The sequence below is a fragment of the Centroberyx affinis genome, unplaced genomic scaffold, assembly GCF_046629955.1.
Source record: "Centroberyx affinis isolate AG114_WGS23_722 - 3 ecotype Tasmania unplaced genomic scaffold, CSIRO-AGI_Caff_v1 ptg000759l_1, whole genome shotgun sequence".
NCBI classification, from domain to species: Eukaryota; Metazoa; Chordata; class Actinopteri; order Beryciformes; family Berycidae; genus Centroberyx; species Centroberyx affinis.
Window position 1 is genome coordinate 98625 of NW_027279371.1, and position 14149 is coordinate 112773.

At 40.8% G+C, this 14149-nt stretch overlaps 2 protein-coding genes across 2 annotated transcripts; one reads left to right on the plus strand and one right to left on the minus strand.

Moving 5' to 3' along the window:
* Nucleotides 1-944: 944 nt before the first annotated feature.
* Nucleotides 945-8417, minus strand: ubqln4 (ubiquilin 4). The gene is made up of 11 exons (XM_071520034.1): nucleotides 8271-8417; nucleotides 7492-7643; nucleotides 7165-7391; nucleotides 5826-6097; nucleotides 4888-5046; nucleotides 4524-4749; nucleotides 3831-3970; nucleotides 3593-3676; nucleotides 2968-3083; nucleotides 2146-2320; nucleotides 945-1114 (listed from the first exon to the last, which is right to left on the minus strand). The coding sequence occupies exons 1-11, from the start codon at nucleotides 8415-8417 to the stop codon at nucleotides 962-964; spliced, it is 1851 nt and encodes a 616-aa protein (XP_071376135.1). The 3' UTR covers nucleotides 945-961.
* A 3505-nt stretch (nucleotides 8418-11922) lies between these two features.
* On the plus strand, nucleotides 11923-12944 carry LOC139644598 (1-phosphatidylinositol phosphodiesterase-like). The gene is made up of 2 exons (XM_071520028.1): nucleotides 11923-11975; nucleotides 12098-12944. The coding sequence occupies exons 1-2, from the start codon at nucleotides 11923-11925 to the stop codon at nucleotides 12942-12944; spliced, it is 900 nt and encodes a 299-aa protein (XP_071376129.1).
* Nucleotides 12945-14149: the final 1205 nt, after the last annotated feature.

The window sequence follows — 14149 nt, forward strand, 5'->3', positions numbered from 1 at the left end:
GAACAACAGAGTGTTGATAATATATTTATATATATATATATACTTATTGCAGGGTTGATGGACTACCTTGCTAGTCTTCCAACCTGAAAACCTTCACTTTCTCCTCCCCCCAAAAAACATCTTAGGCAGCTGTGATGACTATACAAACAAGCTTCCAACAGCCTTGTGTATTGTCAAGTTTTTGGAAGAAAAAAAACAAACAAAAACAAAAAAATAAACACTGTCAAAAACTTGTCAAAGAAGAGTGTGAGATGAAGAAATGTAAGGGAAGAGACAGTGGATAATTTCTACAGCTTTTGCAATAAATACTAGTCAATCAGGCAGGATTAAGGACAGAGGAGAGAAAAAAAATGATGTAAAAACAAGCAGGTTCTCCAGACAGAAAGCAGAGTGAGAGAGTCTTCCAACCAACGGCAACAACACTCTGGTTCAAAACGTTACTTCTGAAATCTCTAAATCACCACCTACATACAATCTGTTAAAAATATGGGTTAATTCCTTGGTACCCTCATGCAGAAGTCCAGTGAACGAGCGCTCGTCATTTCAGGAAATCATCTGCGGTTGCGTTGGCAGGAGGGACGCGGCGGCGGCGGTGGCGGTGTTAGTTGTGGCGTCATTTCACAGCGATATTGTCATTCCACGGCGTTAGCACAGGACCATTTCTGTTAGCGGCTGAAATCGGCAGCACCCTCCCCCAACCTCTCCCACTGTGATTTCCCAACCTCCCCGTTCATCTTTCCTATGATTCACAGATCAGCTCAAGAGATTAGAAGTAATTGGAATTCCATCGAGTCCATCTGAGGGTCGCGGGCAGACTCGCATGTGACCGAGGGCCGTGTTCATATATTTTTTTTAATCTCCCATCCCGGCCCTCGACCCTACCGGTCTTCCACCTTCACCCCCCCCCCGCCCCCCTCCCCCCTCCCCCCAGAGTCCCTCTTCCCCCTCTGGGCTGGGTGAGTTAGGAGGGCTGGGAGCCCAGCAGTCTCTCGATGGCAGCGTTGATATCTCCTCCTGTAGCGATGAGTGCCTGCAGGTTGGCCTCGCGGTTGATGAAGCCCATGGCGCTGAGCTGGTCTAGCTGCTGCTGGAAACGAACCTCCGGGGTCTGAGGCTGTGACGGAGGAGATGAGGCACAAAGTCAGATACTGGATATTGAAATAGTGCTGGATATCTTTGGAAGTTTTGGAGATTCTGATCCCGGTTGCAATACCACTTGTTAAACTAGACTTTTCTCCATGCCTTTTTTTTAACATTTCACCAAACAAACATTTGACATACATTTGCTTTTCTAAATATAATCAGACAAGACATCATCAATATTGGTGGCCAACGTTTCAGCAGCACATGTTATGTTATGTCAAAATAAATCTATGCATCACATCTTGAGTGTGTGGTGACTTTTCTGTTTGAAAATTTGTTAGCGTACCAACACTTCGCCCGAGCCACCAATACCTATTATATCATCTCTCTATTGAGACGCAGAATTTGAAACTGTCGGTCATTCTGGAGAGGGATTGACATTTTGAATTTTAGTTTTATTTTTCTTTACCGGGCACTTGTTAAAATGTGGGGAAATGTATTGGTGTAATGTCAGATATTGGCAACTAATACATACACCAATCCAACACATTGTCATATTAGTGCAGTTTCCACAACCAGTATTTGTCACTGTCTGTTTGACTTTCAAAGTTTTGAACAGCTGTCCACGGTCTTGTGTTGGCCAACTACTATCCTAATTGGTTATTTGGGTTAGAGATACCGGCAACCAAGGTTTATGACAAACACTTTCTCTATTATTTTTGCTTCACCAGGCAAGTGCCAAAATGCGTGGAAATGCATTTGGATTTCAACTTACTGTAAAATGGCTTGTTAATGCTGTTAACTTTACGCATTCAAAACAATCGGTGTTGCAAGCCACTATCACCTTTCAGCTAGCGTTACCCATTGGTTTCAAAGAAAAACGCTAGCAATGCTAACAAGTTGTTTAAGGAGGTAGCTGAGAGACAAATGCTTTAATTGCCAGACGGAAATGTGACAAATTGCTAGTTAACAACAAGTCAAACCTTGGTTATTGAGAACCTATTGCTATGGTTCTGAGAAATAGGAAAGAAGACAAAGTTAGTGCAGGTAGATGAAACATACTGATGGCCCTCCGCCTGCAAACATCTGTAACATCTGCTGCATGAGCTGTTGCTGTTGCTGAGAGGGACTGGTAGCTGAGGTGGGACTGGATCCTGGTGCTGAGGCAGGAGGGTTTTCTGGAGGAACACTGCCCCCTGTGGTGGGAGGAACAACTGGAAGACCTCCAGGAATCAAGCTAGGGGGACAGGAGAGAAATTTGTCAAAACAAAACACACTCTAGATACATTTCACAGGGTTTCTACAGATTTTTATGAATCACATTGTGTGATTTTCAAATGACTAGTCCATGATAAAATAGTGCAATTTCCATTAGAGATATTTGTCATTATCAACTATCAATTGGAATAAGAATATTTATTATTTGGGTTATTATTTCCAAAAATAACTAGATCTACTTGCATCCAAGCTGGACATCAAAGCTACACTAGGCAAGGTGGCACGTTGACGGCTCCAAGCGGTACAGAGAGGTAAGTAACTGTTCAAAAAAGTTTAACTTCTCTACACAGAAATCATGTAATGTGACCTCAGTAAATGGCACACCGCACACTCCTATTTACCAACCCGGCTGGTCTGTGATTGCTTTATACCAAAGGATAACAAAGGGACGAGAGAAGAAAATATCTGACGTTGGTCAGTCCAGCTTTCTCTGGATGGAGTGCACTGCTGTTTAGGAGACATTTACTTTTCAGGTCTTCAATGACTGTAGGAACCCCGATTAGAGTAATTTCACTTCCAAGCGGGTCCACCCAGACTGAGACAATAATGCAGGCTAACGTATTTGACTTGGAGCAGAGAGGTGAGCAGTGTGGCTGATGTCCGTACCCTGGCATGAGCCCCGGGGCCTCAGTCTGTAAGGTCTGCAGGCCCTGCTGGATCTGGATGAGGGCCTGCATCGCTCTGGGGTTCGTCATAACAGTCAGAGCTTCAGGATTCTGCATCTGCTCAATGACAGACGACACAGGTCAAATCAAATTAAAACTCCGCTTTCATTCAAGAGAAACATATCGACTTACACATCTTAAACAAATTACTTCTGTATAGAAAACAGTTTAACACAGGCTTTTATGTAATTTGTTTTACCCACTATATTCACATAGTTGCCCATTTTATTCTTCTGTAATCCTGCTTTTTATTCAATTTAACTGTCCTGCATTTTCATTGCTTATCTTTTTAGCTTTTTTTAAATTTATCTTATTGTCTGTAAAGCACTTTGGAACTCTTGTGAAAATTGCTATATAACGTTTCTTATTTCTTATCACATTATTATTATCATTAGTAGTAGGAGTAATATCAGTGTCATTAACTTCATTATCCTTACAATTCATCAGTATCAATTGATATCAATATCAATGTCTGTTATTTATGGACAAGCTCATTTTAAATCACTAATATAATTAATGACATTGCACCACTGGAATGAATCAAAGTTCAGTGTGAGAAACCTAACCTGCTGGAGAAAGAAAGGAAGCTGATTTCTCATCTGCTCCTGTAACTGGGGGTTACCAGCGAAGAGAGGGTTGTTCAACAAAGCCTGAGAAAGATTAAGTAACATGTGACCCAAATTCTCAAAACCACAACATTCAAATGAATGAAACCATTGCCCTCCCTAAACCCCACTACCCCACCCAAGAACATATTGCTCTTTATCAGCCCTTAAAAAAACCCCACACGAACGCTGTGCAGACCTGTGACGCCATGTCTGGATTTTGTGCCATCGACTGCATCATGTTGCGCATGTATGGTGCTGACATCATGTTCTGCATCAGCTGTGGATTCTCTGTGAGTTGCTGCATCATGCTCTGCATACCAGGGCTGCTGAAGACACCTGGGCAGAGGACAGTGAGCAGTATGTGAAAAAACAAATAAAAAAAGAAATACAATTTTGTTTCCTTTTTAGTATTATCTAAAGTATATCTTCCATTGGTTTATTATTTAACAGGTGAGCATTCTTAAGCTGACAAGGCTATTTTGACGGCGTCTTGAAATTTAACGTCTTTCCAGTTGAAACCGGATGTTGGGGTGGGACATTACATGGGGGGGGGGGGGGACTCTTCAAATGTGGGCAGGTTTGAGTGTTTAAAACTCTGTGATGGTATTATTGGTTGGAATTATATACACCTACTGGTACACCATGAAGTAAGCACTAAACATATGTTGTTTTCTAGGCAGGAAAAATAATGGGATTGTGATATAGAAATACAAGAATAATGTAATTTTTGGGGGTATTTATTGTTAAACAGATGTATGTTGTGACATGGAGAATAAGCTAATAAGCTGAACAAGTCGTTTTTTATTTCATTGTGACTTAAGACACCAGGGCCAGTCAGGGCCTTTTAAGCACATGTGGTTACCTCTTCAGAGGATCTGTAACTATTTACCGTTGCCAAGGCCCATGGCATTGATGCCCAGGGGGTTGGAGACGCTGGGGGCAGCGCCCCCTGCGGAGGTGGAAGTTGTGGAACTGGCCGTTCCCCGATTCTCCGACGCCGATGTCGCCGGGGGTCCCCAGGGGTTCGGTAGAGGCTCTCTATTCTCCGTTCTGGACGGCTGCACTCCAGAGTTGTCTGCGTTGCTCCCCAAGGCAGAGAAAGGGTTGTTTCCAAACTATGACAGATTGAAATAATCACGATTTATAAGAATAGCCTTGATCAAAAGGCCTTTCTGCTTCAAATTTTGCCTTACGGACTGATTCACTAGAAAGCATTTAAGCCCAGACAAAAATAACAGGCAGTTACAGCCCACCTGCTCCCTAGCAGCACTGAACATAGGCTCCTGGATGTCTGTGTACATCCTCCGTAGAGCATTATAACCTCCAGGGATGCTCTCAAGGTTGCTAAGCGCCCGGTCCTGGTTACGCATCATCTCTTGCATCATTGCTGGGTTCCTTGCCAACTCCATGGTCTGTTGACGCAAAAGTGGATTCAGATAACAACAACAACAACAGTTCTGTGGTAGCCTAGAGGTTAAAGACGCAGGCTTCTGACTGGATGGCCATCAGTTTGAATCCCCACACTTGTAGGGAAATTCTGGGCAGCTCCCACTCCCAGGTGTGAATCTTTACAACTACAGTATATGAACATAAGTAAATCTTCCCTGAATAAATACATGTTTAAAAAAAAAAGAATCTGTAGTCGGGAACTCTGGGTTATCCTTTGCTTACTCTTAATGGGATAGGTACCATGTTTTGAATACTGTATGTCATTGTATGTCTAACATGACTATTGCTCATTTTCCTTTACTTTCCTAAATATTTCTTCAACTGGTCCTTCAAGTTACACCTCGGATCATTATGTGCATGTCTTGTAGGATATACTCTCTAAGAAAATATGACACTAAACAGCACAAGCAGAACAGAATATGTAACCATCATCAAAAATTTACAAGCAGCCAATAGTCAGGAGAACAAGGGTCCAAATCACAGCAGAACAGATGAAACAAATATTCCTGTATCCCTAGACTGGTCATGTGTAATAGAAAAGTGCTAGGTAAAGAAATAAGACTCAGGCAGAAATGGTAAAAGACAGGGGGACTGGGCAGACAAGTACAGGAGGAAAGTACCAGGAAGGACGGAGGTGATTTAGAGAGACGACAAAACAAGCAAAGCGAGGGGGACCTCTCTCTACATCACAGACTCCCTAATAATAATAATCATCATCTCTAACATGAAGCTCTGCTCTCACCTGTCTCATGAGCTCAGGGTTGTTCAGCATGTGGGAAATCTCGGGGTTGCGCTCCATGAGCTGCTGCATCTGAGGATTGCCCACAAACATCTGCCTCATCAGGTCTGGGTTGGACATCATGTTCTGGACCAGCGGGTTCTCCATGATCTGTGACAGCATTTCCGGGTTGGACATCAGCTGCCTCTGCATCTGCTGCTGCAGCTCCATGAAGTTGGACGAACCCATACCAAGGCCTGAAAGGCCGGACAAGCCGGACAGGTCGCTGAGCCCACCTGAGGGGGAGGGGCAACACGGGAGATTAGTTACTGGCAGGTGTGTGTGTACTGAGGAGGGCCTGGCCTAAGGGTTAGGAAATGGCTTTTTGTGGGATTGTGCTATGCCATCTACCTACAGAATAAAAAAAGACACAGTAGGGGAGACGAGGGAGAAAAGGATCTGATGGGATCCAATCCAAAGCTAAAGGGTGTGCATTTGAATTCAGATTTCAGGTTGGGGTTTTAACTACTAAACCATCACAGGCCACAAGTTTTTGTATGTGGCTCGTATTTATGCTGCGTTCATGTTAGGGCTGGGCGATATTGACAAAATCACAATCACAATATTTTAGACAGAAGACCTCGATATCTTTAATGTGACAATATTTTGGGGATGAGTATTTGTGCTTTCATAAGATATTTACACACGAGGAAATTTACGATAATCAAAATCACGGATGATATCTAGTCTCATATAACAATATTGATATTATACTATGTATTGCCCAGTTCACGGTGTATTGGAAGAAAGGTAAAAACAGAATGACATCTCGTTGCCACAACTTGGAAGCTTTCATGCGCTTAATTCATTGGAACACCCACATCCAAAATAATTTTTACTCCGTAAACCGTAAACTAACTGCACTACCGGTATTTGTGTGAAATTAACATAATTTTGATCTTTATTACCTCGGACTGCTGACACCACCAGATTCACTGCCACATTTACCATCTGTGTTGACACACTTATGCAATTCCTGACGCTAACTGGGAGATATTGGAGCCCACAAAAAATTCCCCATGTTCTGCTTGTAATTACCACTTGGAGGCTGATTTTTCACTGTCTGCAGCTCATTTAATGGTAAATCCAATATGACGTGAACGTGGCATTAGTTGAACTTCTTGGGCCACTCACTCAGTACGGATTTGCCATTAGGGATTTCCATTCATCGTTTCCCAATTATTCATTCAAGAATGATATGTTGGGTAACCGGAAAACATATACTCTTGCATAAATCTATGTAATACTGATTGTAATCATGAAGAAATGCCTCATTACAGTGTGAAAAGCAGTAAATTCTTACTCAGCATGTTAACAGGCTGTGCTGGTGTCGGACCTGTGCCACTTCCTGTGCTGGCTGCTGCAGGGGGGTTGGTGTTGGTGTTGGTGTTGGTGTTGGTGTTGGTGTTGGGGTTGGTGGTGGGGTTGGGGTTGGTGTTGGGGTTGGTGTTGGGGTTGGTGTTACTGCTGCTGGCTTGAGGTGTAGCAGAACTGGAGCTTGACGTCTGAGATGAACTGCCACCTGCGGATCTGAAGAGACAAAGCGAAAGCACATCAAACAAAACCGTAACAGGCATGGGCCTTTTTACTTAACCTAAAGATTTATTTTTGTATCATGGTATAGACTTACTTTGGAGCAGTCTTGATAACAAGGTGAACAGTGAGCCCGTCTTTGATGCCATGCTGGTTTAGAGTATCTCCATCCTTCAGGATCTTCCCAGCAAATATCAACACCAGCTGCTCCTGCTTGGCCTTGAACCTCTTGGATATCTCTTGTTTAAACTGGACGAATGGCATAAGGGGGGTTGGTGAAGCAAGTTGCACAGTAGTTAAAGGCAGCAAAAAGGCAACCATATGGTTTAGTGGGTCTCTATCATATTGTTAGCTAATGTTGGTCAAGAACCAGTGGTAATACCCCGCCCCCTCATCGAGATACGTCTAGCAATGGCTGACCTGTTCCTCAGGTTGAACGTTAGACAGGTAGATAACCCGTCGCTATCATTTTTGAACGAACTGAAGATTACAAACATACACTTCAATGTGGCTTTAAGACAGCATTAACCACCAAACAACTTCATTTCAGTGTTATCTTAACTTAGCTAACAAATTTGGATGTCGCAATGTCCCACAGCTATGACGTTAGCTCTGATGTGCTACCTTATCTTTAGTGTTTGCAATCTAACGTTAACCGATCGTTGATAGTGCACAAACCTGACTACCCATCGATAAATACGTCAAGGTAAACGACCACCCTATGTGACAACAAAGTAGCTTTCTGATTTGAAGTTATTTTCCAGACTGCCCGCAGACGTTAGTAGGTTTAGCACTGGCTAACGCGAGCCGAGCTAACCAGCGTTGACTCATAGCATGACTTGCATTGCCAGATGTAAAAACGGTTAGTTCGCATACCTGGGCGACAGAAGAATCCTCCGAAATCGCAATCTCCTCTTTATCTTTCGGGGTTTTGACAGTGACCACGATCATAGTCCCTCCATCAGCAACATTTTTATCTACGTTGGCATCCACAGTAGGGTCTGTACCGCTGTTCTCCGCCATCTTTACTACTCCTTATGCTGCCTTCAACAACTCCTCGTAAACTCCCACTTCCGAGATAGGAAATTGAAATTACGACTTGTCAAGCGTTCAGTGCCTTTAGCTGGTAACAGTAATATAATCGACCTCGTAACTCCAATAGTTTTTCTCGGCTGCTGTTTTATTTTAGAAATCAACCGGCACAGAACTACTAGCTACAAACGTTTATCACATCTTAGAAACTGATGCACCATACAAAACTCAGCGTTTTCCCCGTCTTTTACCACCTCGATAATTTGGGCTCAGCACGTCTTTATATTTCCGACAGCACGTGAAGGCATCATTAGCATCATCCGAACCGACAAGATTTGCAAAGCTGAGATCAAAGCAGCAACTGTTACCGAGAATCACAACAGTGAAGCCTAGTGGCGTTATTACAGAATTACAGTTACTCGATTATAACTACGTGGTAATGATGTATTTTCTGTTTATATGACTATATCATAGCAAATCCGTTACTTTTAGGATTACAGTTGCATTTTTGTAGTAAGTATTTGGCATGCTGTGTTCCCTGTTTATTGCAGTAGGGTACTAGGCTATTTTATAGGCTACTTTTGGTCTTTCAGATGGGAAGACAATGTAGGCTACGCACAAATGTGAGAATCCACAAACTGGGAAAGAGGTTCAAGCATAGACTAGCTACTTTCTGGACACAGTATTGACCTGGAGGGTTTAATAAATCCTATGAATTTTGGGAAGGGTGTATCGTAATATTCCCATCTTTGTTAATGTGTCTGAAGGTAAAGCTTGTTTCAATAGGCTACAGTCTTGGTTTCACTACCAAACCTCAGGGTCGGATCACACCGTTAGACATCACTATTGCTCAACCCTTTACAGCATGAATTATGATTTTTTTTTTTTTAAATGGCTTTACACTTAAAAAGTTCCTGTTCACAAGATAACAAGAACACAGTGTCATGGATGCGACGCAGCCCACACAGCTCAACAGTTTTGCAGAGAGGAGGCGAGTGAATGATGCTGGTTCAGTGTCTGTATAGTGCCATGCCTCCAAACGGCCACTAGGGGTCAGATAGGCTAACAATAGTGAGGGAGGGAGGGAGGGACTGGGTTACTTTACAGGTCCATGAGTTGCTTCGCATCTAAAAAGAAGTTTATTGTCATTACATAACTGTCTTAGAAGTTAATTTATCCTATAAGGTTTAGTTTTGCACAACAATGGTGCCACCCTTATCTGTGTGACGTTTAACAATGTCCTTATCAGCCATCAACTCTTTAAAAACCTTTTACATGAAGAATGCTATGAATAATCAGACTGAGGAATGCGTCAGAATGAGTCTAGCAGAATTCATAAAAGGTTTTCTAATCATAAAGTACTTTAATTGCGCTTAGTATGTAAACAATTCATCAGAGACCTTTTGGTGGCTTGTGTAACGTGATGTCTTCGACCTTTGTGCAGATAGCAAAGAGAGATTTGACAATGTTAAGTTTGTCATTGAGGAATTTAGAAATATTTGTGATGAGGATCTGTGTCTTAAGGAGGTAAAAGCATTAACAGACTCAAAAATAATAAATCTCCGGGTAATGATGTATTGATTAATGCATTCTATAAAATGTTTCAGGTTGAGCTCAGCCTTACTGGCAGTATAAATGAGCCAATAATTAAATGTGAATTACCTCCCTCCCTATGCAATGTATTACACTGATACCTAAACCAAATAAAGATATATTATCATTAGGTATTTGGAGGCCCAACCTTGTTAAACAATGATGTAAATTTGTTTGCATTAATATTTGCAAATAGATTAAAGTGGCTCTTAATAGCATAATTCATCTGTCACATGCTAGTTTTATGAAGGGCTGACATATTTGTAACAACATTAGATTAATTCTTGACCTTAAAGATTACATTGACTTTGTGGATCAGACTTCAAATGACATTGCAATTAATTGAAATGCTTTTTTGACATGTAAAAACAGAATAAAAGTTAACCCTCATTTTCACTAGTAGCAACGAGATTACTGATATCAGTTGCTGAATTAAAGATATGTGTAAATCAATTTTGACTAGTTGAATTGTAACTGCTACATGTCAACATGTCTTAATAACTAGTAAGAATTGTTTTACAGATATCTTAAATTGTCATTCTAACTAGTTGTAAATACATTTTTACTGGCTACAAAATAATTTTAACTAGTTGAAAGTACGTTTTTACTAGTAAGCCTCAGTGATTAAATGTTAAAACAGAGTGCCATAATGAGGGTGGCTTGATCTTATTTTTTGATGGAGCATATTATTATATTCAAGATTTTGAAATATTTTAAATTTGGGTCATAGAGACTTTATACTCTGGATGAAACAGTTAAATTTGCAAACAGCAACTCATCAAGGTTCTTGTCTTGGGAGAGGTTATCAGACAGGGATGCCTGATATCCCCATTTCTATTTGTGCTTGTAACCCAGGTTTTTCTGTACATGTGTATTTGGAAACAATCCTTGATAAAGTCTTGACCTTGTCTAGATTTTGGAGGCAAAGAAAGAAGCTCTAAACATGAAATACAGCATGCTACTTACTTATTTTAAAAAGTAACAGTAATACTTTCAAAAGTAATGTCTCAAAGTTAGAATCCTGATAATATTTCTTACAGGATTGCTATAGCTCTTTTTTGCATGGGATAAGTGCATTTTCCCCTTTAAACATGTTTCTCAATAGCGTATTTTAACAAAATATTTCAGAAAATGTTTATCGTTTCCAGCCAACTTGGATACATGTAATTCATTACTATTGCCCAATCTTTGCCTGTTATCACTCTATCTATGATAAAGTTTTGGTCAGTCAGAACCTATTGGCAAACTTAAAAATGTCACTAAATCTATGGGGAAGCTGATACACTTTGATCCTTCGGCTCTTATTGTACGGTCTAGTGGATTACTGCCAAATGCTGTATTTATCATTTCTTGTTGCACTGGTGTGGCTACATTCAAGATAATTTCTGTTTTCTATCAGCAAAGCAATAAAGAAATCAAATCCAATCTGGCCTAATTTCTTTTCACAAGGACTTTCTCAAGGGATCCACCTTCTCAAATACTCTGGAAGCAAACAGCACAATCTGAAATACAAACACGCTCTACTGACCTGAATTAACCACAAACAAAAAGTCGATATCATATGATTGATATTATTGGTCCACACCTATAATATTGCAGATAACCAAGCAATATAAGTTATGGATTTTGTTGAGTTCACTACTCAGACAGTTCCCCAATCCTGACCGCTGCAGTGTGTGAGCTGTGAAATCTTCCGAACTGTAAGGTATGGTAGCAAATCTGGAACATTTTCGCTGACACTGTTAATTAAAACCTTACAAGTGTAAGCTTACCTTGGATCATAGGCTGTTTCAGATGAAGATACTCAAGGCTTATCTTTGTACATTGAAATTAATGAACAAGCTGTAAAAACATAACTTTCTTCTTACAAACCCTTTGACAGAGTGCTGATTTGTCTGTGAGAATGAAGACCAGTCACAAAAATCTGCTTTTCCCCTATACGGTGCTGTCTCTCATGTAAGTATAATCATCAAATGTGTTTATTTATTAGATTATGGTATATGGGTGTTACAACTTGGTGGTATATGAGTTAGCATCCCTCACAGGATTTTGATTTATCTTTAAATCTCTATCTCTAGGATTCTGTGCCACGGAAAGGACCTTTTCTTCAACGACAATGGAAACCTTGTACTCCCGGGATCCTACAACATTCCCTGGATGGCGGGCATTGAGGACTTCCGTGACCTCTCTCTCCTCACCATCCCTGGCACCCACGACAGCATGGCCCTCCACGGAGGCCCGGAGGCCGAATGCCAGGTGTTGTCCCTGAAGGATCAGCTGAGGGTCGGCATACGTTACCTGGATCTCAAAGTGTTTGCGCTGGGCAACACCATGTACGTCATGCACGGGGTGATGTACCAGCACAGCAGTTTCAAGGAGGTCCTGGACACCGTGCAAGCCTTCCTGTCAGAGTTTAAGACTGAGGCCGTTATCATCCGAGTCAAACCAGAGTCCTTTGAAAAAGACAGTGTCAATCAAATGGTGCAGAGTCTGATTGGCAATGACAAGCATGTTTGGGTGAACTCTGGAATGCCCACCATGGGTCAGGTCAGGGGGAAAATAGTCTTTGTACAGAAAAGCACCTTCACGCTAGGAATCCCTCTCATAGATACAGAGAGTAAAGATGGCAATAAGGTTAACAACATTAAAGATAAAGACAACGCCATAATTAAACACTTGAACCAAGCCGCTGAAGCTTTTGGAGGCGATAATATTGTTCTCACCTACTCTAGCGGTACTGGCTTCGGTACATTCTGGGGCATGTTTCTAACTCCGAAAAGGGTGGCTGAAAAGGTAAACCCGTGGCTTAATCAGTACTTGAGGCAGTTTTACCCTAATCATCCCAGACCATGCTTTGGTGTCATTGCCATGGACTTCCCTGGTATTGACCTCATTCAAACTGTTATCAATTTAAATTGGTGGTAAAGCTTAAGTGTGTATCAAGTGTTTGTGAGGTTGAGGGTTCGAATCTGATGCACGACTTTGCAATCATTCCTCTGTCTTCTCTATTACTCTCCACTCTATACTGTCTAATAAACGAGAAATGCCTTCACGGTAATCCAAAATGTATATTGTCTTTGTCTTTGTCCACAGTTTACTGTATGATGTCGTAGAAACGCTGTAAAAGTAATTTAAAAGTATAGATATCCTCACTCTCCATTGTATGCTGTCTAATAAAGTAACAATGTCTTAAAAAATAATCATGAAAAAGAGATTAAGATGATAATCTTCACTGACAGTAATAAGTCTGACAAAATTAAACTTTGTTTCAATACTTCTACTGTAATATCAATCCTGTGTTTCTCATTGATGGTGACTTTGTATGACATACAATAACGCTGCCTTCAAGTGCGCAGTGTAATCAAGACTTGTCATGCATTGAAGTGCTTTTGGTTGATAATAATAACAAAATAGACCCTGCAACAAACTTATATATATTTTTTGGAAGCATTTGTTCTATTTCAGAAATCAAGAGTCATTGAGCTACTTTATGTTGCAGCAGAAATGTGTATCAGGCAATTTAATTGATGTTTTAATTGATGTACATTGATGTATATTTGTTGTAGACTTGTAGGTCTTGTTGCACTATAAAGACACTTTAGGCTAAACAGTATTTGCAACTGTTGTGTCTTCAACACCAAAATAACAACTTACAATTCTGCACAAAAATGCATGACATGTTAAATTAAACAGAGAGTGAAAATAGAGTATTAAGTACAGAATTTCAATAAATATCATGTAATATTTAAACACATCTCTTTTACCATCAGCTGTTGACATGACTTCCATCCTCTCTGCAGCCTAAACCTCACATCTCGTCAACACAAGATGTTTTCCACTTTGTTGGATCATTCATGTGCATTCAACTTATAATATCAAAATTTTCGACAGCACTTGAAGCCAGCATAATACGTGAACATTTTCATGTACTGCCTTTCACTGCCAAATTCATCACCATCTTCCTTCACTTGTTCTTTAAATGATATGTTAGCAAGACCATTCGCCTCTATTTTTTATGTTTGTAAGAAAGAACAGAAAAATTCCATGCACACTGCCTTGCAATACACAGCGCTTTATTGCTGAGCTTTCACTTTTCTCTGATGATGGCCTAAGACCGAAAGCTCAGCAAT